We start from the raw sequence: 25,010 nt of genomic DNA on the forward strand, positions 1-25,010 counted from the left end.
CTCTCCCTCCCACTCTCTCTGAAGATAAATGCAGAAAAAAAATGTCCTCGGGTGAGGATAAAAAAAAAACACAAAAAACAACTCTTGCCCTAGCTGGTGTGGCTCAGTTGGTTAGAGGATCATTCCATGCACTAGAAGGTCATGGGTTTGATCCCAGGTCAGGGAGCATGTGTGGGGCAACCAATCGATATAGCTCTCTCACAACAATGTTTCTCTCTCTCTCTCTCTCTCTCTCTCCCATTTCTTCCTCCCTCTCTAAAAAATAAAACAAAAACAAACAGAAAAACAACTCATACTTACTACTCCACCTATGCACCGATCTCTGTTTCTTTTCATTATGTCTGTCAAGTAAAAACAGAGAACTTTTAGCAAGTAACTGTATTTCTGCAAAACTTAAATTCTAAATATTTTAGCTTTAACTCACCCAAAAATTCAGCATGCGAGTTTCGACAGTGAAGAAACATTGGTAATTTGGTCTGTTCTGACAGTTCAAACTGTTTTTCAAAATACCTGCATAATGCAAAAGATTTTATTACAATTTTTATTTTAGCATGAGAAAAATAATTGTCAAATGATCTTTCTTGGTTAAAGGAATTTCCCTAGAAATTATAGGGCAGAATAGTAAGTTCAGACATTTAAAATACATCAGGCAAATACATCTTCTGGAAAGGCATACTTCATTTTCTGGGATTACAAAATTATTTTCAGAAATGATTATAACTACAGGGTGAATTAGGCAGCACTTCACTATTGCTAGAAGTAAACAGCTACAGAGTTTAAGTTTAGAGGTATGGGGAATGTTCCCCCAAATAATTACTTTTAACTAGCTTTCAAACCAAATCTCAGCAAATGAAGCAGACACTGCCCTATAACCTGTGGGATCCCTCCCCTGCAGAATGTGTCTAGTGGTGGAAAATACATGGCTGGCCCCTTGCTCTGAGCGCTGGCTGAGCACCATCAGCAGGGGTCCCCTTACTCCAGCGGGAAGCCAAGCAAACCTTTATTTACACTCAGTGTTTTCTATGTGCTGCTGTATAAGAAATTACTGCTTCTGAACAAAATGGATTGCCTTAAAACCAAATACAAGGACATGTTAAAGAGCACAAAAACAGAAATATTCTATTTTTCAGAAAAATGAAAATTACAGGATAAAACAGTGACCCTGAATATTTTAGAGTACTTTTATAAAGAGGTTTGTCAAGTGCCACGTACCATTATCTCATCTGATCCTCAAAATGACCCTAGCACAGAGCTGGTGTCAGAGATGGGCAGGACCTTGTCCAAGATCACAACATACAATGTGGCAAACTTGGAACCAAGTCCCAGCCAACCAACCAAAAGTTGTGGCATTTCAAAGAAGCCTTTTCCTGGTCCCACAGTATAATGATAACATCCAGAGGATATAATGGGGTCGGGGGTCCTGTTTTTTTTTTGTTTTGATTTTTCATTTTAGCACAGTGCTCCCTCTCTCCTTAATGGTTATGTAGTTCTAAGTGAAACCAGGCATTACAGACAATAGGTAATAGGTGTCTTATTCTTTCCAAAGAGTTTTTATCTCTTCTAGGCCCCTATATCTTGGGGAATAATTTCTCAGTGTTTAACTTAGATCTCTTTGGCAATATTTTCCTGCAGTACCTTTCTGTATCCTTGAAAATGCTAAATTTCAAAATTAAAAACAGACATATACTTTTTAAAGACATAGTCTTCCTAAAATTGGTGGTCTATGTCTTTATTACCCAATGTTTAGGTTTTTAAACCACATTTTCAAATTCTGCTGGGTTAGAATAAGCGAAAATATTTAAGTGCTGAAATTTCAGTGTAGGAAATACAAGTGAAAACTTGAGGGGGAAAAAAGATTTAAATCATTACTACTAGTCACTATTTCCATAACCTCTAAAGTAATTCAAGTGTCAGCAATGAGGTGTGCTCCAGTCATTATGTGAACCTGATTACATATTTGGCTCCTGGCTACACACAGCAGGCAGTACTCTCCACGTCCTGTGTTCTCCCCTCTAAACTAAAAGTATTTTTTCAGCACAATTCTATGTGCTAAGCCACATGACCAAGCTAGAGATTTACAGAATCTAACGGTCAGCTTGGAAATTAGCCTTCCTATTACAGAGCAGGCAAAAGCAATTTTCCAACCTATGTTAATTATTTATGTCCTCTTTTAAAAAATTCATAAATAAAATGTAACTTTCCAAACAAGTCCATTCAATGTCCATGATCACATCAGATTTTATTCTAATTTATTAAAGGATACTTAGAGCCCTGGCCAGTTTGGCTCAGCGGTAGAGCTTCAGCCCGAGGACCAACGAGTCGCGGATTTGATTCCAGCCAAGGGCATGCATCCCAGTTGTGGTTCGTCCCCAGCCCTGGTCGGGGTTGTGCAGGAGGCAACCAGTCAATGTGTCCCTCTCACCTCTCACATGGATGTTTCTCTCTCTCTCCCCTTCCTACTCTATCTGAAGATAAATAGAAAAATATCCTCGGGAGGATTAAAAAGAAAAAAATGCTTAAAGACCTGGCCCGTTTGGCTCAGGGGTTAGAGTGTCAGCCCAAGGACCAAAAGGGTCATGAGTTCGATTCCCAGTCAAGGGCACATACCTGGGTTGCAAGTTCACTCCTTGGCCCTGGTCAGGGTTGTGCAGGAAGCAACTAATCTATCAATGTCTCTCTCACACTGATGTTTCTCTCTCTCTCTCCCCACCCGCCTTCACTCTAACAACAACAAAATTCAATAGAAAAATATCCTCAGGTCCGAGGATTAATAAAAAAAATGCTTAAAAATCATATAATACCAAGAGCCTTCAACACAGTGGATTCCCTTTTATTAAGGGGAAAAAACCAAGCAGTTCTTAAATTATTTTCACTCACCATAGCATATGTCATATAAAAGAAAAGTTTTGTTTCTAAAAAAATGTTTCCATGTGGTCGTGGTTTTGTCTAGTAGTGCTCTTAGGGTCAGAAGCACCAAAGACGTGAGAAGTTTAACCACTGAAGGGCTATTTTACATAAAAACTAAAAATCTCCTTACATGTCTGGAGTAGTCTTCCGCTAGGCATTTTAGTGCTATTGTTACTTTAAATTAAACATGGAATAAAAGCTACAAAATGTTGAGTTCTTTCAGTACAAAAAGTGGAGTAGCTGAAGTCGTGGGCTCCTCTGACATACATAAGCAGTCCCAATAAAATAGCTACTCAAGTAAGAAAATGAAACTTGTCTGATTACACTTAGCATACATCCCGCTCGGGTGTCCTGCTTACCCTGTCAGAGCGTCTAAAGAACATCAGAATCAATATTTCTTTCCTTCAAAGAGCACCTGCGATTCACAGTAGTGCTAAATAGTTTTCAAGTCTGATCCTCCTTTTATCATACTGGAGGCACTTGGTAACCATTTACTGAATGGAGTTCAAACCCTACTACAGATTAACATCTGGACAATTGGCATGGGTGTGAAAGCATAAACGACAGCCTGCTATACATAGTTTTAAGTTCTGATCTTATGATGATGAAGTACCCTCAGAGTACTAAAACAGAACTGATACTACTAAATGTTTTCACTTACTACATAAAATCAAGTTTAAAGTTATTTATGTTCAATTCAATTCTGGAATCAGTTTTAACTAACATGGATGAAAAATCACATCGGCAAGAAATCGTGGTAACTCCGCCACTGCCCTTGATTGCCTCAAGAGGCTCATCTTGGTTGAAAACAGACATTAAAGTGGAGGAATTATGATCTTTGGGCTTAACCTAAGAAAGTATTACAGACAACTGTTTTTTCGGTTTAAATGGGAATATGTGAACTTTTAAGATTAAGTGAGCTGACCAACATGATATTCAAGAGAGATAATAAGGATTATCTCAAGAGGGATTTGGTAATCCTGCCAGGAATCACATGAACATCCTTGAAAAACACAGCAAATATGTCACTAACTAACCAGCTCTGACAGGGTTATAAAGATGAGAGGACTGGAAGAAAGACTTCAAAGAACATTACTTGAACCCATCCTATGTCCTTGAAGTTCACCGAATGACACACTCGCTAGTCAATCTGCTTCTCATTACAGGCATTTTCAAAGGGGCTGGACCTGTGGGGCTGTTTGTGGCAGGGATGAGAGATCCCTTCAAGCCAAGTCACTGGCTTATCATGATTATATAACAAAATGACTAATTATTAAACATTATGATAGAGCTAGATGGGACCGTAAGAAAGAATTTGATCCAGACTCCTTGTTCATGTATAAGCAACTAAGTAGATGGAGGGTTATTTATTCTTAAATGGCCCTAGGACAGATATTATACCCTATTCATATTTTTTACTACTGAGTTCCCTGGTACATACTACTCTATAAATATTTGCTGAATGGTTGAATAACAAAATTAACCTCCTTCAGAAGCTCATTCTATTTGATCATCTTGATAATTAAGACATTGTTTTTGAAATTCAACAAAATGCACATGTCTTCAATTAAGCCGATGACCTAATTTTTCTTTTCAGCCTATAATATCACCCACCAGTATGACAGGAGCTCCAAGTAAAAGCCATAGGCAATAGCAGTAGGAAGTTCCCAAGGCTTGTAAGCTTTGTTGTTTTCTAAGAAGCCACCACTCAACATGGCTCTTCTGAAAGGATTCTCCTGTTCCAAAGTGACACTATCCAATGCCCAGCAAGAGTAAATTAAGTTTTTCTGGCTTTGGTGATTGATCCTATCTCTTTTTGATATCCTTTCCTCTAAATCATAGCCTCCACAAATTAATTTGATTCATTTCACTGGAATGGTTCATGTACAAATGCATTTATTAAGCCAATCAAAAGCAAAACAAAGTCTCTATTATATAAAATTCATCCCTTATTTCTATTATTAAAATCAAATTAGATGGTTAATCAATCGGAACTATCCTTTCATCCTTTAGCAATGAGTATGCATGGAATTTGTTTCAATAAAAAAAAAAAAACCTTGATACTTAATCCAGCTACATATTGAGAATGATAAAAGCTATTTTTTTTAAAAACCACTCGAAGATTTTACAACAGTTTCTAAAGTCAACAAATTTCCTTACTTGAGCTGAGTATCTTTGGGACAAAATTGTAGTCGGTCAAAATCTTCAAAAGACAAAAAAGAATCATTAATTACTTATGACTTGTACAGAACAAAGCAATTATTTTCAAGGTCACTCTTAACGGGGCTAGATGGTAGATTGGCACTTACCGAGTCCACATTCCCCTATTGCTACAACTTTCCCCTTGTTGTTTTCAGCAAGATTTAGCAACTCCATTAAGTAAGTATCAGGGTTATTCTTTTCAAATTCATCACATCTTGTAGGATGACATCCAACTGTACTGAAAAACATATCTAGCACAAAACAATGTCCTAGGATTATTTTAAAAATATTTTTCTTATTTATATTTAATATGCATAAATGAAAGAATATCAATTAATTTTAACTGTTGTTAATTTTTAACAATGGCCATAAACTATTCAAACTACAAGAATTACATTAGGTTAATAACATAAGAATTTTTGTAATACTTTAACAAGATAGGGCATGAAGATAAAAACTGCCTTAATAATATTAGCAAAAATAATTAAAGCTCTTCCCAAAGCTTGGTATTTACTGAGCCCCGTAAAATGGAAAATGAAACAATTTCTTGTAGAATTAAATGTCAATAGCTAATTTTATCTTTTATAGTCACTGTTCATGTGGCTGTGTCATTTCATGTATTTAAGAGTTAAAATGTATATTCCTTCCCCTTAATAAGGGTGATTTAAAGAGGTGGAAAAGGGGAATTTGTTTTTCTAATAAAAGAAAAAAAAAAAAACTCACTTATTCAGAGTCCCTACCTTGTTTTTTTTTTTTTAATCCCTCACCCAAGGATCTTTTTCTATTTATTATTAGATGGACTGGGAGTGTGAGAGAGGCACAGAGAGAAACATCGACATGATAGAGCCACATTGAGTGGTTGCCTCCCGCATGACCCCACCAGGGTCGGGGATGAACTGCAACTGAGGTAAGTGCCCTTGACCGAACTGAACCCATGACTCCGAGAGCCGACACTCTACTGCTGAGCCAAACCAGCCATGGCAGGCCATACTTTTTGATAGTTTTTTTTTTATTTTTTTTTTATTTTTTTCCCTTTACTGATTTGAGAGAGGAAGGGAGGGAAGGGGGGGTGGGGGGAGGGAGAGAGAGAGAGAGGCATCAATGAGAGAACGTCAACTGGCTGCCTCCTGCATGTCCCCCAATGGGGATCGGGCCTACAACCTGGGCATGTGTCCTGACCTGGAATCGAACCGGTGACCTCCTGGTGCATGGGTTGCTGCTCAGTTGCTGAGCCACACCAGCTGGACTTTTTTGATAGTTTTAATTGTAAGGAACACAAATGTGAAGTCAAAAAGAGCTTTTGAGTGGCTTAAGGCACTACTTGCACTTGAACCTAAGGCAGAGGTGTGGAGCCTTCCTTGGGCTCTGTGCAGATGTTTACATATAAAGGGAGGCAAAGCATTTAAAGCAGTGAGGACACAGGTATACAGAGAGGAGTGGAAGAGGGCTGACATGAGAAAGTCAAGAACCTTTAAAAACATGTCTGTTTGGGGATAAAAAGTATAGAAGACTATATTCTTATACACCTAAAAGCTCTGGGAAGATGATTACTTTAATGACCTTTATCACTATGAAGAAGTAGCAGTGGACCCTGAAGAGAAGATTTCCATAAGCATAGCTTTTAATAGGTCAGCATTTTGAAAGAATAATGTGGAATGCCTAATTTTCAGTGCCCAGCTGATAAAGCATGCCCCCCATCCCGCAAAAGAAAGGTTAACAAGAAGGTGAATGCCACATAAAGGAGTTCGTTTATATCATTAGGATTCCTTTAGGAACCAATTCCGAACTGTTAGATTTCAAGTAAATACAGACTGTATGAACATAAAGCATATGAGGAATTATTTAGTGTATTATTACTTGCATTTCTATGGCCTTACACAGTATCTGGTTTGTATAAGAAATATTTTTTTCACAGCTTAGGTTAAAAAGAGCAAATACAGCCCTGGCCGGTTTGGCTCAGCGGTTAGAGTGTCGGCCTGCGGTCCTGAGAGACCCGGGTTCGGTTCCCGCTAAGGGCGCGTACCTCGGTTGCAGTTTGTCCCCAGCCCTGGTCGGTCGTGCGGGTGGCAGCCACTCGATGTGTCCCTTTCACGTCGATGTTTCTCTCTCTCTCTCTGTTCCTCTCTCTCCCTCCCACTCTGTCTGAACAAAAAATGGAAAAATGTCCTCGGGTTAGGATAAAAAATAAATAAACAAAATAAAATTAAATTAAATATACTTAAAAAAAAAGAGCAAATACAAAGCAATTCATATCTTAAACACATTACAACATATACACAAAAATTCTGTATCAGGAATATCTGAGATTAAATTATATACCTGGTAACCTTAATTCTCATTAAAATCGTAATCCTTATTAAGTACAATGAGAGGGTTTTATCAAGCTCTGCTATACCAATGGGCACTTTGACTTTTTTCATCTTAATCATGTCCCATTGAAATTATTCTATTTTCCTATTGTTTCCACAGTTATGATCCATTGTATTGTACCTGAAGCAGTTCTCAGAAAGACTTCTTCAAAATAACTTTATATTTGTTTTTGGTAAAAGTAATATGAGGATACCATTTGTTTGTGCCAAATGCAGTGCATCTTGACTGTCTTGTAGATTTCCACCTGTAATCATAAACTGAAATACAAGGACATAAATTAAGCCCACTTTAACAAGGTATCAGCAATAGTTCCACAAACATGCCTTCCTGCTGCTGCTTTTATCAGAATACTTTTCTCTTTCAGACTGTCACACAAGTACCTTTCCTTAAAATGACCCCTCTCCACACACCTGGGCAGACACGAAATACACAGAATTCACCACTCCCACCTACCAAAATGCATTCACATATCCGTCTTTGCTATTAGACCATGAGTTCCTTGAGGGCAGAGATCAGGTTGTGAAACATAGCAAAAGACTGAATGACTAACTGAAGACCTCTGATTTTAGAATTGTTCATCTGACTCAGTGATTCCATAGTGATAATTAATTCAACAGTTCTCTAAGTACCATCCCAGAAACCCCAGGGGATATATGAGGTCAAACCACTTTCACCATACTACGACGCTCTGCCTTTTTCACTCATTCTGTCACAAGTGTGCATTGAGGTACTCCAGAGGCTCCATGTGTAGTATCATGACTGCACACAGACATGAAAGTTGAGCAGTCTTACCAGACATTAAAGAGATATACAAAAATGTAAAACAATTCCACTCATGCCACTAAATTTTTTTGATCTTGAAAATATATTTTTTCATAAAAATATACTACTTGTTACTATAATGTTATTACTTTAAATGAATTAATAGATATTTTAAATATTTCTCAGTTTTAATATCTAATATAGTATATAGCAACAGATGAACCCACATAAACAAAAGCTCTTTGGGGTCCTCAATAATATTAGAAAACATGAAGGGGTTCTGAGAACAAAAGTTTAAGAATCACTGGGTTGGTGGGTATTGATGAACTCTTCATAGGGAAATTTTTTTTTTTTTTATCATCCTCACCCGAGGACATTTTTCCATTCTTTGTTCAGATAGAGTGGGAGGGAGAGAGAGGAACAGAGAGAGAGAGAAACATCGATGTGAAAGGGACACATCGAGTGGTCGCCACCCACACAACCAACCAGGGCCGGGGACAAACTGCAACCGAGGTACATGCCCTTAGCGGGAACCGAACCCGGGTCTCTCCGGACCGCAGGCCGATGCTCTAACCGCTGAGCCAAACCGGCCAGGGCTTCATAGGGAAATTTATGGTTCTTGGCAAAGCAGCAACTTCTACAGAGACAGCTACTGGAGGCAGTTAGAACACATCTCTCCTGATGTGTCAAAAGGAAAAATGCCACTTCGGAAGCTACATGCTGATGGTGACTAAGGAGGCAGTGCTGCTTGAGGGCCATTCTCCTAAAGGAGTCATTTCAGTACAAAATGTATTCTTTTTAAAAGCATACTTCAAGAGTCTCACTGAGCTTAAATGAAGAATTCATTCTAGGTACATACCTAAAGAGAAAACATCAGAGGAAGTACAAATGATAAAAAGACATTTTCACATAACGACTTAAACTTCTAATATGATAGACATTGGGAATGCACAGCCATAATTAAATCCTCAACTGACTGTAAAACATAGGATATATTTAAAAATATCGGGAAACTTTACTGTTTACTAAATACTATCTAATTATTCAATACAAGACTGGGAGCCCACAATCAGTATTTCAATGATATCAAATAACTTCTAATCAAGTCTACCTTTTATTTTATCTATAACTTCCAAACAGATGAAAAAAGTTAGGGCAAGACTAGAGGACATAACATCCTCTCCCAGTTTTCAATATGGTGATGATAAGATGATGGCAACTTCCATCATAAACATAATAAAGGTTGTTTACTTTATGCCTGATACAATACCAATCACTTTGCATTCCATATTTTATTTAACCCTCACTAACAACTCAATTAGATACTATTATGGTTCTCTATATATGGATGAGAAAATTGAGGTCTAGAGAGATGAAGGACCCCGAGTTAAAAAGCTATGAAGAATAAAGTTAAGGCTGGAAGCCAGGTTTGTGATGTCCTGTCATTTCTAAGTCCATGTATGTGCGACTAGAAATGTTACAATTAAACTATTCATGGCTGACACATGAAAATTTAGGAGTCTGGTATTTCAAAGTGTGCAGAAAAGCATTTCATAAAGTGAAATGACCACACAATGAGAAACTGGTGTTGTAACTTTTATCCTTTTTTATTACTTGTGACTAATAACATACAATTTTAGAGCTGGAGACTGCAGAAGTCATTTAGTCAGCAGCGTCGCCTTTAAAAATAGAAGTTATTCAACTTAGAAGCAGTAACCACCAAGTGTGTTGATACCACACTATGGAATTCAACCCCATTTTTTGTGTGCATGGGTGGGCTAGCTTGCTATTTTAAAATTCTAAGTTTTAAAAATATCTATTCAAAGAATTTTACACTGAGTTAATATACATTTGCTTAGAACTCTCTAAAATAGCCCTGGCCAGTTTGGCTCAGCGGTTGGAGCGTCGGCCTGCAGACCGGGTTCGGTTCCCCGCTAGGGGTACGTATGACAAAAAAAAAGAACTCTCTAAAATAGTAGGAATTTTCCTGATAATTAAACTATTACTAAAAATTGAAAATGTCCTCTGTTTTTTGAAATGGTATACCCATATTCTGAAAACTAGGCTTGGTGAGATACTTGTCTTTTTGATGATTACTTAACTCTTATTAAGTGCTAAAGTGTGTCATAAAATGTAATTAAAATCGCCTCTTCAGAAGCCTAGTAATTCAGATAGGTTAAAAAAAATTCAGAGGCTTTGCGTGCTTTAAACTGCTGTGAACAGAATTATGTTGATATATTTTGTTTCATTAACTTGATAACATTACATATTAACAATATATACTCAAAAATGCCAACTGTGACACTGGCTCTTTTCCTTCTATTCCGCAGTATTTTAACCAAGATTTAGTTAAAAAAAAAAAATCCCGCCCTGGCCGGTTTGGCTCAGTGGTTAGAGCGTCGGCCTGCAGTCCTGAGAGACCCGGGTTCAGTTCCCGCTAAGGGCATGTACCTCGGTTGCAGTTTGTCCCCGGCCCTGGTCGGTTGTGCGGGTGGCAGCCACTCGATGTGTTCCTTTCACATCGATGTTTCTCTCTCTCTCTCTCTGTTCCTCTCTCTCCCTCCCACTCTACCTGAACAAAAAATGGAAAAATGTCCTCGGGTGAGGATAAAAAAAAAAAAAAAAAAAATCCCAAGAATAACAAAAACTAGATGTTACCTTTTTAACACCAATTTGGACAGCTCTCTGTATTACATCCTGTAAGTCATCTGTAAAAAATGAACCCCAAAGTAAGAAGGCATGGTAAGTGAAAATCCATTATCTATAGATCACATTTACTAAATCAAAATCAAATCAATACTATTTGATGAGTACTTATCCCACAATAAGAATAGAGTTAGTGTTAACCTCAGAAAAAGAAGCCTGTATAAAGCAAACTAGATGACGTTATTCACTTAATTATATTTTTATTCTGTTGGCCAAAAGGGGGAAAAATGACAAAACTCAGAGGTTCAAACTAAAGATGAATTCACTGACTAAATTTAAGTAATTTGCCTTGAATGTCAAACTTGGTCACTTTTTAAAAATAAAAATAAAATATTTGTTCCTGGGTTCTGGCACCAAAATAAATAAATTAAATTAAATAAAATAGATAATCATTAAGATTATTTTTACTATGGCTTTTCAGAGTACACCTACAATGCCTCCCAGAATATAACACCTATTTTTAAATTTTAGTAAATACTGTATTTCTATAATTACTATTCTCATTGAGGAAGGTTTTTAAATTTTGACAGTTTTTTTGCTAAAATTTATTAAGTAACAAACTCTTTTAAGGAGATCAATAGTAATTACTAAGCTCTGAGAGGCCTGAGATAAATGGATAGCAAAATTAAATAGTTATGTCATAAAAACTGACTTCTTAATTTCATATTTAAGTATCAGAGTACATGTGATTGGAATTCAATTATTATTACTTCTAGAATAGCTACAAAATTTATTTTAAACAAAGAATATCAACTTATTGAACATATACTAAGTAGGGCAGACAGTTTTGCTAGTTATTATAAACTAGAATAACATTGATATTGATATATCAATATTATGATATATGTATGATAGAAACATACATATAAAAACATTCTCACATACACAAAACATGAAATCTGAGTGCTAAAAAGCAGAAAAGCAGAATGCAACTTATTCAGTTTTCTAACTATACTATATAAGTTTCATCTAAACTTCTAAATGAAGTAGAAAGGGTAAGTTTTGGTTTTTTTTCATTATTGATTTGAGAGAGAGAGGAAGGGAGAGGAAGGGAGAGATAGAAACATTGATGAGAGAGAACATCAACTGGCCACCTCCTGCATGCCCCCCACTGGGGATTTGGCCCACAACCTGGGCATGTGTCCTGACTGGGAATCAAACTGGTGACCTCTTGGTGCATGGATCAACGCTCAACCAGAGCCACACGGCCGGGCGGAAAAGGTAAGTTTTGAGGTACGGCTTAGGAAAGCTAACATTTACCTTTCCTCTTTTTCAAGTGACATCTAACACTCCCTATATTTAGAGTTTTCACTTAGTATGGTCTAATAGCACAGTATGATTAGCTTTTGACTGAGCTTGTTGAAATGTACAATTCCAGCCTGGCCGGTGTGGCTCAGTAGATTGAGCATCGCCCCATGGACTGAGAGGTCCAGGTTGATCCCCGGTCAGGGCACATGCCCGGGTTGTAGGCTCAATCCCCAGTAAGGAGCATGCAGGAGGCAGCTGATTGATGTTTCTCTCTCACATCACTGTTTCTATCTCTCTCCCTTCCTTTCTCTCTAAAACAAAAAAATCAATAAAAACATATTTTAAAAAATAAAAAGAAATGTGCAATTCTACATCATCCAGACCCACAAAATCAAATTTTCCTGTTTGCACTTACATCACAACAAATATAGTAATTTTCTGAAGCAATATTCACAGGCTAGTTTATTGGAGAAATTCTGCTTTCAAAAACCTGTCGCCATAATTTCCTGCTTAGTCATCTAGCTGACATAATAAGCCTTTAAAATGAACTTGATATGATAAATAGAAACCATTTTGCTTTTGGCTTAGCTTTCCATCAGTCTTTGAGGTACTCCTCTTCCCACCTGTACTGTAGATGTGTGGGATTAGCAGGACTTGGCTGGAAAAGGGGGAGAGGCAAGACAGAGAAGGTGGACTGCAGTGCAGCGCCTCCTAAATCACACTGTCATTGGCTGCCCAGCTGAAATGTTTTAGGAAAACCAGACAAGTACAGTGATGCTCAACTGCACATGATTTTTAAATTATGTGCCTTAATGTTTAGTAGCTTGAAAAACTAAACATCAACTATTGTTTGGCTTTTTTGCACAGTTATTTAAAGTTCTATATTCAAAATTATAGACTCCTATAAATAAGGGCTTAACACTTTGTTACAACAGGGTCTTCATAACTGTTAATTATCACGGTTTATTAATGTAACTTATAGGTTTTCACTTTGTTTACAGTTTTATCCAAGATGCATAATAAGTCTAATATTTCTACTGTAAGAGGATTATGCTTTTCTAGATCTCGAGGCAACTTATCTTCATAGAGAAACCTTAATAAAACATTTACCTTGGTGCTTTTGAACCCCTCTGTAAATTCCTCTGAACATAGGATCTGTCAAGTTGATACCAATATCTGTGGAAAGCAAAAATAAAATGAATTGAGTAATCATGAAGAGCCTCTATGTGAAACTTTTCCTTTAAATAAAAACTCATTATTAAACGTTTCATTCTCACACTCATTCACTTCAACAAAATCTGAGTGCCAGCAGCCTGCCAGTCACTGTGCTAGACGCCAGGGCTACAAAGATGAGTAAGAGAGAATGCCAGGGCCGGGGACAAACTGCAACCGAAGTACGTGCCCTTAGCGGGAACCGAACCCGGGTCTCTCCGGACCGCAGGCCGACGCTCTAACCGCTGAGCCAAACTGGCCAGGGCAAAACTTAGACATTCTTTAGAGTTAGCACCATCATGTGTAGCTAAACAATACGTTAGCTTCTTTGTACCTAGAGAAATTCCTTCCTTGGCTCATTAACACCAATAGCAATTCCTTCTACTCTACCCCTTCCCTTTCTCACAAATCCCACTTGCCTTCACCCTATAATTGGAACATTTTTAGGTTTTTTGCCTGAATCAGTGCTTCCCAGATGTACAATTTTCTTTGATCTCAAATAAGCACTTGTTGCCTCTCACCTTGGCTTTTCATTTTGAGGTTAACAGCACATAGTTAGCATGGGAGCACAAAGAAGGAGCAGCAGTATGATGAGAAAGCTTCACTAAAGTCTTGAAGCTAAAACTATGAGAAGGGATTCTGCAGTGTAGGTACAAGACTGGAAGAAATTCCCTGTGCCCCTAGAGCAATGGTTCTCAATGGAGAGTGACTTTGCAGCCCCTCCTTCTTACTCCCCCGCCCCCCAACATTTAGCAATGTCTATATTCATTTCTAGTTGTCACAGCCGGGAAAGTGCTACTAGCATCTAGGCTTGATTGAGGTCATGGATGCTGCTGAATATCTTACAAGGCCGACAGGGTAGCCTCTTACAACAAAGAATTATCCCACCCAAACTATTAAGTGCCGTTCGTGGTAAATCCTGCTGTAGAGTATAACAAAACAGAGGGAAGAACAATACGTGAAGTCAGGTTGTAATGGCCATGGCCAATAAAAATGCTGTCCTGCCCTGGCCAGTTTGGCTCAGCGGTTAGAGCGTCAGCCTGCGGTCCGGAGAGACCCGCGTTTGGTTCCCGCTAAGGGCACGTGCTTCGGTTGCAGTTTGTCCCCGGCCCTGGTTGGTCGTGCGGGTGGCAGCCACTCGATGTGTCCCTTCACATCGATGTTTCTCTCTCTCTCTCCCTTCCTCTCTCTCCCTCCCACTCTATCTGTACAAAAAATGGAGAAATATCCTCGGGTGAGGATAAAAAAAAAAAAAAAATGCTGTCCTTATTTAATATACATACTCTTTAGCTTTTAGCACTAAGAGAATCTCAAGTTTTTTGGGGGTGGGGCCACAGCCACCTACCAATATACCCCTCCATTATTTTTGCTGAGCTCCAGCTTCTTCTTAGTATATTCTCACTCTGCTTCTGCCAAGCTGGCGCTTAGTGAGCTCTGCTGCTTCAACATTAAGATAGACCATTCAAGATGAATAGGAGTTTGGATAATTCAAGAGATGGTGGAAAGAGTATTTCAGGCATTTGAAACAAGAGAAAGACACAATGCAAAAAACTTCAAAGATATGCAACAGCATTATGTCGATGGAAAATGGGAGATGAATTCACAAGTACCCTTAAAGGGCTATTAATACACAAATATCAAATACTATAAATACAAATTCAGTGGAATGGCCCAGATCACAGAAATCAGCATCTATTTTCTCTTCATAAGGATAGGAAATGAGATAGGGAAGGGGCAGACTTCCAGGGAGAGGAAACCCAGGGAAAAGAGGAGAGACCTTTCAGCCTAGAATCATCCTGCACAGGGGTCAGGCTGGTTATCCATCACTGATGATCATTAGGAACACTGAACAGGTCTACATCTCCTTTGCCCATTGCCCCTTTGTGCAGCAAAGAAATTAGAATTTTTCCAAAGTGCCCTGGCCGGTTTGGCTCAGCGGTTACAGCATCGGCCCATGGACTAAAGAGCCGTGGGTTTGATTCTGGCCAAGGGCACATACCTTGATTGTGGTTCATCCCTAGCCCTGGTCCGGGTCATGTGGGAGGCAACCAGTCAATGTGTCCCCCTCATGTCACTCCCTCCCACTCTATCTGAAGATAAACAGAAAAATATCCTTGGGTGAAGAGTAAAAAATAATTTTTCCAAAGCAACCTTTTCCTAGAAAATGAAGTGAAAAACAAATTAAATAAAAAGCAAGCAAATTTGCCCTGGCCGGTTTGGCTCAGCAGTTAGAGCACCGGCCTGCGGTCCAGAGAGACCCGGGTTCGGTTCCCGCTAAGGGCACGTACCTCAGTTGTGGTTTGTCCCCTCAGTTGCAGTTGGTCGTGTGGGTGGCAGCCACTTGAAGTGTCCCTTTCAAATTGATGTTTCTCTCTCTCTCTCTCTCTCTCTCTCTCTCTCTCTTCCTCCCTCTCCCTCCCACTCTATCTGAACAAAAAATGGAAAAATGTCCTCGGGTGAGGATTAAAAAAAAAAGCAAGCAAATTTAACAAGTAAACTTTCCGATACTAATTTTAAAAGTAAACTGAAGATTAGCTTGGAGGCTTAATTATAAAACATTTCCAATTTCCAATTCCTTGTCTTATCCTAACAGGAATGGATACTAAACCCTTCTTTAGTGCTTACCCCGAGGCTAAGCGTGATCCCACTTCCTCTTACAACCTACCTCTTCCCAATATGGGTCAGTCTTTCAGGCCCTACATCACAGTGTACTTCAAAGATCTACATTCAGCTTTGGACCCAGGCGAGCTTTGGGCTTTAAGATATCCTGCATAACTACCAGTTTCTTTCCTTTTCTGCAAGAATCTCTTGTGACTATAGCCCTAAGCCTTTTTCTTTCTGACATATGGTTTGTCTGAAGTGTATTCCTCAGCCAGTTATTAGAGCTGCTTTTTATGCCTTGATGAACAGGTTCCATCACCTTAGTCAGGTTTGGTAAATGCATTCAGAACATGCCACCCCAGCCCTGGCCGGTTTGGCTCAGCGGTTGAAGCGTCCACCTGCGGTCTGGAGAGACCCAGGTTTGGTTCCTGCTAAGGGCATGTACCTCGGTTGCAGTTTGTCCCCGGCCCTGGTTGTTCGTGCGGGTGGCAGCCACTCGAGTGTCCCTTTCACATCGATGTTTCCCTCTCTCTCTCTCTTCCTCTCTCTCCCTCCCACTCTATCTGTACAAAAAATGGAAAAATGTCCTCGGGTGAGAATAAAAAAAAAAAAGAACATGCCACCCCAAAATATGCAGCTTTAGCATATTGGTTATTTTGAGCTGAAGGCACTTGAGAAATAGCAGGTGCAGGAAAGTCTCTCTGATCTCCCCCTTTCTACCTAAAAGGTCATAAAATCTCCCATAAGAAGGGTGCCCTCCCAGTACCAGGAAGAGAACAGTCTTATCACCAGGGATTGAAAGTAAAAGTAAAAATGTATCTATACAAACAAATCCAAAATAACCCTTAACTCCTTAACTTCCATTAGCTTCCCCTTATATTTCCTGGTCATTAGTCCACAATTTAAGCCCTTTTAGATCTTCATTTTCGGACTTTTGAAGACTCTCTCTCTCTCTCTCTCTCTCTCTCGGACTTTTTGAAGACTCTCTCTCTCTCTCTCTCTCTCTCTCTCTCACACACACACACACACACACACACACACACACACACACACACATAAAAGGTGTATGCTTTTCTCCTGTTAATCTGTCTTATGTTAGTTTAATTCTTAGGCCAAGCCACAGAACCTAAGAGAATAGAAGGAAGTTTTCCCTCCCCTACAGAGGCAAATATCTTAATTCTTCTGGACTCTGATTCACTTCTGTTTCTTGTGATAAATTCTCCTTTATACTGAATGGCCTCTGTGCCCCACCCCCACTCTCCACCCACCTACTCATCCTAGTCACTAGCATCAAACACCTGCAGGGTAATTAAGATAATTAACAAGTCACCCTGGCCAGTAGCTCGGTCAGAGCATTATCCCAATATGTTTTGGGTTCAATCCCAGGTCAGGGCACATACAAGAATCAACCAATGAATGCGAAAGTAAGTGGAGCAACAAATCAATGTCTGTCTCTCTTCTCTCTCCCTCTCTCCTCTCCTTCTCTCTCTCTCTCCCTTTCTCCCTCTCCCTTAAATCAATAAATAAAGCCCTGGCCGGTGTGGCTCGTTTGGGCATCATCCCATGCACCCAGAGGATGCCAGTTCAATTCCCAGTCAGGGCACGTGCCCAGGTTTCGGGAGGCAGCCGATGGATGTTTCATTCTCACAGAGATGTTTCTTTCTTTCTCTCTGCCTTTCTCTCTCCCCCTCTCCTTTCCTCTCTCTATCAAAATAAATTTAAAATATTTTTAAAAAGTCAAATCAGTAAATACAAATTTTAAAAAATAACACGTTAATATAGAAGGAACCAAAGAAAGTTCAAAATGATCCTCTAAAAGTATTCAATCTCCAAGCAAGTTTCAAGAAATATAATACAATGGGGGAACTACAGTTAAGGAAGGAGAATAGGCTTTGGAGTCAGAATTCCTGGCTTTCTGACCAATTAGCAGAAGAATTGTGGGCAAATCAGTAGGCCTTCTAAGCCTATTTCCATACTACTAAGACGAGCATAAAATTTCTCCTTCCAAAATGAAATGTGGCTCAAATTGGAAAATGAATGTGAAAGCATTTTGCAAATTAAAAGCCTTATAAAATGTAATTATTGTTATTACTGAGCACAGTATAAATTCTGTAACATGCCAACAACAAATGGAATTTTGGTCAACACTACCTATACAGGCATACCTCATTTTATTGCACTCCACAGATATTTCATGTTTTACAAAAAAAGGCAAGACCCTCCACCAGAAAAAGATTATGACTCGCTTCATCAAGGTGGTCTGGAACCAAACCCACAATATCCCCCAGGATGCCTGTACCGTCATACCGCCTTAAGTGATTACCTCCCAATGCAAGACTGCATTATCAAGTAGCCAGATGTTAAGTCAATCGGTTTATACTCACAGACTCATGCTGTAACCACAGAGAAAAAGTCAATCAAAATGCTGGTTTATTTAACGTGTTCAAAATCTTTTAAATTAAAAAGTTCCTATCAGAAGTATGTATAGTATCAACAAACTCAGAAAAAGTAAAGAAATACGTTATGAAAATCCATTTCTACCCAGCTCCAGCCAAAGACAATAAACAACTTGAAAAAGCTGACCAGAAATAAAATTTTTAAAAAGGCAAAGTTGAAAACTGCTATTTCTAATTTGGGGATGGAGGGCAATTGAGAGATTCCTATATTTAGTGGCATGTCACCTTGTAGGCATCAGGAATGTCTCTTTCCCACTCATTTTTTTCTTTAGCTGGCTTTAAAAGCACTGCCGGCTTTTCCGTTAAAAACTACTTCCAGTATTAATGAGTTTTACTTTTCTTTTTTTTTTTTATCCTCACCCGAGGACATTTTTGCATTTTTTTGTTCAGACAGAGAGGGAGGGAGAGAGAGGAACAGAGAGAGAGAGAGAAACATCGATGTGAAAGGAACACATCGAGTGGCTGCCACCCGCACGACCAACCAAGGCCGGGGACAAACTGCAACCAAGGTACGCGCCCTTAGCGGGAACCGAACCCGGGTCTCTCTGGACCGCAGGCCGACGCTCTAACCGCTGAGCCAAACTGACCAGGGCGAGTTTTACTTTTCAAAACAAAGCAACCCCTGGCCATTTTGGCTCAGCGGTTAGAGCGTCGGCCTGCGGTCCAGAGAGACCCGGGTTCGGTCCCCGCTAAGGGCATGTATCTCGGTTGCAGTTTGTCCCCGGCCTTGGTTGGGTCGCGCAGGTGGCAGCCACTCGGTGTGTACCTTTCACGTAGATGTTTCTCTCTCTCTCCCTCCCGCTCTAACTGAACAAAAAATGAAAAAATGTCCTCCGGTGAGGATAAAAAACAATCAAAACAAAGCAAGAGTGGAAAAAAATGTCTGCAACCAAAAAAAAAACCCCATCTCCAAAATGACACCTGACAATTTAGGCTCAGTGAATCATGTCATATCACTGCCACCATGCCCTAGGATACAAAGGGACAGGCCTCATGTTTGAAAACAGGTTAGCCACCCCCACGCAGCCAACAGACCAATCCACAAGACAACTAGCCAAGAAGTTCCACTCCAGACTCAGTAAAACTAAGCTCCACAGGACACTGGAGTCCCAATCCCAGCTCTCGCAGCGTCCCCCAGATTTCCCCAAGTGCCTGGCAGTAAATACTGTCACCCCCCCCCCCCCCGGTTCCTGCGGCCAGGAGCGGGGAAGTGGCGGCAGGTGCACGTGGGTTGGATGGAGAGGAACACAGCGACTGGCCTCTTTTGTTTTTTAGTAGTTATGCTTCCATTTTTCTTTTTACCGAATATAACACACACGTTAAAAGGAGCACAAATCAAAACCGTACCACTCGGGAACTTTCACAAATTTCAAAAAGAATCAGGCCACGAAGCCAGCACCTGCACCGAGAACCAAGCAGGCCGGCGCCCAGAAGCCTCGGGCGCCCTCTTCCACTGAGTCCTCGCAACCTCCGAAAACGCCAGACGCCGCACCCCGGGCCTTCCGGCCGCGGCGTCTCGCCCCCGGACGGTCCAAGAACCCAAGGACCGCAAAACAATTTCCTTACCCACGAACTTGAAGCGACTCATGACTGCGGAGCCGGAGTCTCCTGGCGGAAGCGGAAATGGCTCCGCTCGCCCCGCCCTTCCGGCGCCCCGCCCCCTGGCCGCCGGCCTTCCGTTTCCCGGCAGGCCCAGCGGCGGCTGAAGGTGAGCCGGCCGTCATGGCGTTCTCGGCGCCGGTGGGCTACCTGACGCACCAGCAGAAGGTGTTGCGGCTGTATAAGCGAGCGCTGCGCCACCTGGAGTCGTGGTGCATCCACAGGTGGGAGAGGGGGGCCCAGGGCGTGGGGAGTTGACTCTGGGGAGCCCCACGGAGGCGGAGTCCCCGGGGGAGCGGGAGTCCCAAGGACTTCGGGGACGGAGTGGCAAGGGGGCCCTGCGCCCCGCAGAGCCCGCCCATAGACCCGCGCTCAAGGCCGACCTTGTGGCCCATGGCTGCGAGACCTCGAAGCGTTGCTTCTCCGGCCCGAGCCTCCGTTTTCTGTTCAGGGCGCAGGATCCAGCACGGAGGATTGCATGACGGTTCAGTGAAGTCAAGGGAAGTGCCTAAAACTGCAGTGGTCACGCTTCCAGCGCTGGCTGCATGACCTCGACCCGAATGTTAACAGTAATAATATGTGCATTATCTGCTTAGGTCTTGACGACAGCGCTGGGAGTTAGGGACTGTTAGGTTTGTTTTACAGATGAGGAACTAGAGGCGTGGAGAGTAACTTGCTCTAGGCGTTCTAGCGGGTAAGTGGCCGAGCCAGGATTAAAACTCAGGTGTCTGAGACCCAAGCATCATCACTCTCCAGCTTCCCATCACCTTTCTTCTTTTTAGCTTCATCTAGTCCTTTTCCACTACCTTCACATCCCACATACTTTTTCACCTCCCACGCAGTTTCTTCTCTATCCAGCTGAGAATAGTCTTGAACATAGACTTAAAAGATAGACATTTTGGTGACCTCGGTGCAGTGCAAGGTGAGGTACTACCCCAACGTGTGAATGCCAGGCCTCCACTTCCTTATCACAATGCGAAAACCTCATCCCAGGAGAAGAAGAGCTTCTGGGGGAAACCTCAAAACGATGGAAAAGGACGGGTAGATAACATTTCTAATCTCCAAAATCATTTTGGTTTAAGGGACAAATACCGGTACTTTGCTTGTTTGATGAGAGCTCGGTTTGACGAACATAAGAATGAAAAGGATATGGTGAAGGCCACCCAGCTGCTGAGGGAGGCAGAGGAAGAATTCTGGCACTGTCAGCATCCTCAGCCATATATTTTCCCTGACTCTCCCGGGGGCACCTCCTATGAGAGATACGAGTGTTACAAGGTAGGTGAGGGCAACATGGGCGACTGCTTTCTGAGAGGTGGACTTTGTTTCTCCAATTCTGAAGTTACTCTTTTAGGGCCAACTAGATTTCTTTCCTGACTATTGTGGATACTTTTCTTCAGGTGTCAGTTTTCTCCTAGATGACATTACACTTTTCTTTCTAAATACAGCCTCTCCTGGCCGGTGTGGCTCAGTTGGTTGGGCATTGTCCCCTGGACTAAAAGGTTAAGGTTTGATTCCCAGTGAGGGTACACACCCAGGTTGCTGGCTCTATACCCCGTAGGGGGCATGAAGGAGGCAGCTAATCAATGCTACCCTCTTAATTGATGTTCCTCTCTCTCTAAAAAATATCAGTTAAAAAATTCTTGCCCTGCACGGTTTTGCTCAGTGGTTAGAGCATTGGCCTGAGGACCAGAGAGTCCTGAGTTCGGTTCCCACTAAGGGCACGTACCTCTGTTGCAGTTTGTCCCTGGCCCTAGTTGGGGTCGTGTGGGTGTCTCTCTCACATTGACGGTTCTCTCTCTCTCTTCCCCCCTCTCTCCCTCCCACTCTGTCTGAAAATAAATGCAAGTAATAATAATAATGATAATAATGTCCTTGGGTGAGGATTTAAAAAAAATTCTTAAATCCAGCTTGTAGTTTCTTTCTGGCGAAGCACAGTGCTAAATAACTTGGTAAATAACTCATTTTTGGACCTTAAGGTAAACGCATTTGGATTGGTGCTTACTATTTCTGAGAAGTTCTAGGTGACATTTCCACTGGATATTTAGAGAACTTAGCTAGGGGAGGAACGATGCCACTTCTTTCTGAACTGACCTTGCTGTCTCTCAGCCCCAGGCTGTCTCACTCAAAGGTATTCTCCTTTATATGGGTCCCTGCTGTCTTCTGCTATTCATTGCTTGGTGTCAGAAACAGTCTGATACTTGCAGTGGTTATAAAAATGCATCTTGAGTTTTGTCTTTTATGCAGGACCTGTCAGTGGTATGCAAATATACCTTGTGTAATGACATCATGATTTCCTCTCCTGACAGGTTCCTGAGTGGTGCCTAGATGACTGGCATCCTTCTGAGAAGGCAATGTATCCTGATTACTTTGCCAAGAGAGAGCAGTGGAAGAAACTGCGGAGGGAAAGCTGGGATAGAGAGGTGAGTCTTAGCTGCATTTTGCCATATAGCTTGGTCCATGCGGTCAACACCTGGAAGGAGCTCCGGTTTTGTCCTCCACTGAGGAAATCCAGAGTTATGACAGATACTCTGGCCCCTTGCCTTTCAGATATATTTTGTTTCCAAATGTGTTAAATGTAACATTTACAACCATCTTCCAAATTGGTTACACTGTGTTTCCTGGTCTTTTGGGTTTTCTGGTCTCTAATTTTGCTTCTCCCTTTCTTTTCCTCCATAGTCTTTTGCCTTAATTAACCTTCTTGCTATGCCGTTATCCCTTAACCTTCCTCTCCACCAGTGCCTTGGGCATCTTTCAGTCATCTTATGATGTCTACTTTACGTTTTCAAAGCTCAGGCTTGCTGTAGTGTGAAGGATGTGTTGGAGGGAATAAGGTGAGGAGTGGGGAGACCAATTTTGAGGTTATTGCAGTTTAGTCAAAAGATTATGGCAGCCAGCACTGAGGTGGATGCAGTTAATATGGCCGGAAGTAGATTCATGAGGTGGTTTGGAGGTATATGGAGCTCGATTGGATGGGGGTGGGCGATGGGGCAGGGAGGGACAGTGAGGACTCAAGAATGACTTCCAGGTTTTAAGCTTTAACACCTGGAGTTTGCTGATGGTGTTTATTGAGATAGGGAAGATGTGTGGTAGAGGGGAAGCAGGGGCTGGGGGGGACATTCAAGTGTCAGTTTTAAGTGTATTAAATGTAAGAATGTTAAATTTGAGAATCTTGTGAGACATTATGTGCAGATGTCAGTGGATGACATTGAATTTAGGAATCTGGACCTCAAAGGAGAGGTTTGATCTTGAAATAGAAATCTGTGAGCTAACAGTTGTTTTCAAAGTCACTGAAATGGATGAAATCCTTATGGGAGACTAGAGAGAGAAGAAAAGTTGCGGGAGCACCTACTTATAGAGGTCAGGAACAGGAGACTGAGGAGCATCCAGCAAGGGAGGGCAGTCAGGAGGGTGTGACACAGAGTCCAGGAGAAACTGTTTCGGCAGTGGCCAGGGCCAAGTCATCTTTACTGAAAGTTGCTAAAAGGTGGAACAGAGTGAGGACTGGAATGATGTCCAGAGAGTTTGGCTGCAGGAATGGCATTAGTGGTCTTGACTGGAGCCTTTCCTGCAGGATTTAACGACACTGGTAACAGTAAGCAGACAGTGAGGAAGAGAAGATGAGGAGGAGAGATAATCTTAACAAGTTTTGCTCACAACAGTGACTGGAGGCTAAATATTTTCTAATATTATCTCCTAAGATGAGAAATAATGGCGAGTATAGGCTGATTGGAAGATTTGGGGCTAGAGAGAAGTCGATAATGTTGAGAGATGGAAAGGTGGAGGAGGAAGGTTTTGAGAAGCATGGGATCCCAAGCATGCACGAGGTGTTTGTCTCAGCATTTGGAAACCGGAGGTGTGTTGTTGATTCAGGGAGAGCAGGAGGTTCATATTGCAGCTGATCACTGTGATAACCTCCTCTCCTCCGCAGAAACCTTCTTCCTCTTGCTATCATCTCTTCCACATTATTAAACAAACTCATGTGCTGGAGGCTTGAGTTAACTACAATCCAGAATGGATCTTTCCGGAGGAAGCTTCAGAAAGCCATTGATCTGAAAAGTGGGTCTCTAAGTTTCCTCCTCTGTTGCGATCGTGATAGTTTTGGAGATCCCTGGAACTGGGGGTAGTTGGGCAGTATCAGGCAGAACTGAGCACATTTTTACCTGTGATTTCGTGTTATGTTTTGTCCTGATTGCTGTTGTGCAGAGGGTCTTTAAAATGAATACCCCTAATATATATGAATTGAGATTTCTTAATGGTGCTTTTGGAGAACACTTAGCTGAGACACAAAAATCCATTTTTGTGGTGGGGAGGGGTAAATGTTGGGGGACCATAACCAGGGAATTGGAATAGTAATTGTCATGGTTTTTGTTAATAAGGTGGGATGTGAGGGGTTTTTTAGGCTTTGCTGTTTTAAGAATGGGAAAAGCTTTGAGAACACGGGGTATCAAATAGTGCAGGTATGTATAAACAACACTCCAGTAACGAGGATCGGATAGTGTGTGATGTGACAGACGGCAGGGACAGCTGACACATCACTGTAGTAGCTGGTGCAGTCCATTCAGTTCCTTTTCTCATCATTCCTTCCTTGACCCTTCCAGGTTAAGCAGCTGCAGGCAGAAACCCCAGCTGGTGGTCCCACCACTGAAGCTTTGCCCCCCGCCCGAAAGGAAGGTGATTTGCCCCCACTGTGGTGGCATTTTGTGACCAGGCCCCGGGAGCGGCCTGCATAGAGACAGAGGAAGACACCTCACCAGTCGTGCTTGCAAGTGGAAGGCGTTACAGAAAATACACACTTGCCCTAATAAAAACAACAAGGTATGACTGCCGTGTTCTTCTGTCTGAGGAGTGACGTGGCGCCAGGGGACTGTGCCTGTCTTACCAGTTTTCTTAACAGTTGTGCATAGAAAGAAAAGTATTTGAAATGCAGTCAGTCATATGTGTTCTTTT

At 41.3% G+C, this 25,010-nt stretch overlaps 2 protein-coding genes across 6 annotated transcripts in view; one reads left to right on the forward strand and one right to left on the reverse strand.

Moving 5' to 3' along the window:
• Window positions 1–20,107, reverse strand: part of TATDN1 (TatD DNase domain containing 1) — a 32,879-nt gene extending 12,772 nt beyond the window's left edge. Inside the window, exons 1-8 of one of the 5 annotated variants that reach the window (XM_036263751.1) lie at window positions 20,031–20,090; window positions 13,306–13,371; window positions 10,900–10,949; window positions 7,673–7,736; window positions 5,217–5,360; window positions 5,068–5,110; window positions 425–510; window positions 301–341 (exon numbers count right to left, since the gene is read on the reverse strand). In XM_036263751.1, the coding sequence (XP_036119644.1) occupies window positions 301–341; window positions 425–510; window positions 5,068–5,110; window positions 5,217–5,360; window positions 7,673–7,736; window positions 10,900–10,949; window positions 13,306–13,371; window positions 20,031–20,052 (516 nt within the window). In that variant the 5' untranslated portion in view covers window positions 20,053–20,090. Of the gene's footprint in view, window positions 1–300; window positions 342–424; window positions 511–5,067; window positions 5,111–5,216; window positions 5,361–7,599; window positions 7,737–10,899; window positions 10,950–13,305; window positions 13,372–20,030 lie in introns of those variants that run through there. The other 4 variants (XM_036263754.1, XM_036263752.1, XM_036263753.1 and 1 more) reach the window with 4 other exon arrangements.
• A 5-nt stretch (window positions 20,108–20,112) lies between these two features.
• Window positions 20,113–24,894, forward strand: NDUFB9 (NADH:ubiquinone oxidoreductase subunit B9). The gene is made up of 4 exons (XM_036263757.1): window positions 20,113–20,287; window positions 21,146–21,338; window positions 22,370–22,483; window positions 24,662–24,894. The coding sequence occupies exons 1-4, from the start codon at window positions 20,187–20,189 to the stop codon at window positions 24,791–24,793; spliced, it is 540 nt and encodes a 179-aa protein (XP_036119650.1). The 5' UTR covers window positions 20,113–20,186; the 3' UTR covers window positions 24,794–24,894.
• Window positions 24,895–25,010: the final 116 nt, after the last annotated feature.

The sequence above is a fragment of the Molossus molossus genome, unplaced genomic scaffold, assembly GCF_014108415.1.
Source record: "Molossus molossus isolate mMolMol1 unplaced genomic scaffold, mMolMol1.p scaffold_m16_p_16, whole genome shotgun sequence".
Classification (NCBI taxonomy): Eukaryota; Metazoa; Chordata; class Mammalia; order Chiroptera; family Molossidae; genus Molossus; species Molossus molossus.

Coding starts and splice junctions, on each gene's coding strand:
- NDUFB9 (XM_036263757.1), top strand. CDS start 20,187: ATGGCGTTCTCGGCGCCGGTGGGCTACCTGACGCACCAGCAGAAGGTG. Junction 20,288..21,145: donor GAGTCGTGGTGCATCCACAG/GTGGGAGAGGGG, acceptor TTTTGGTTTAAG/GGACAAATACCGGTACTTTG. Junction 22,484..24,661: donor GGGAAAGCTGGGATAGAGAG/GTGAGTCTTAGC, acceptor TGACCCTTCCAG/GTTAAGCAGCTGCAGGCAGA.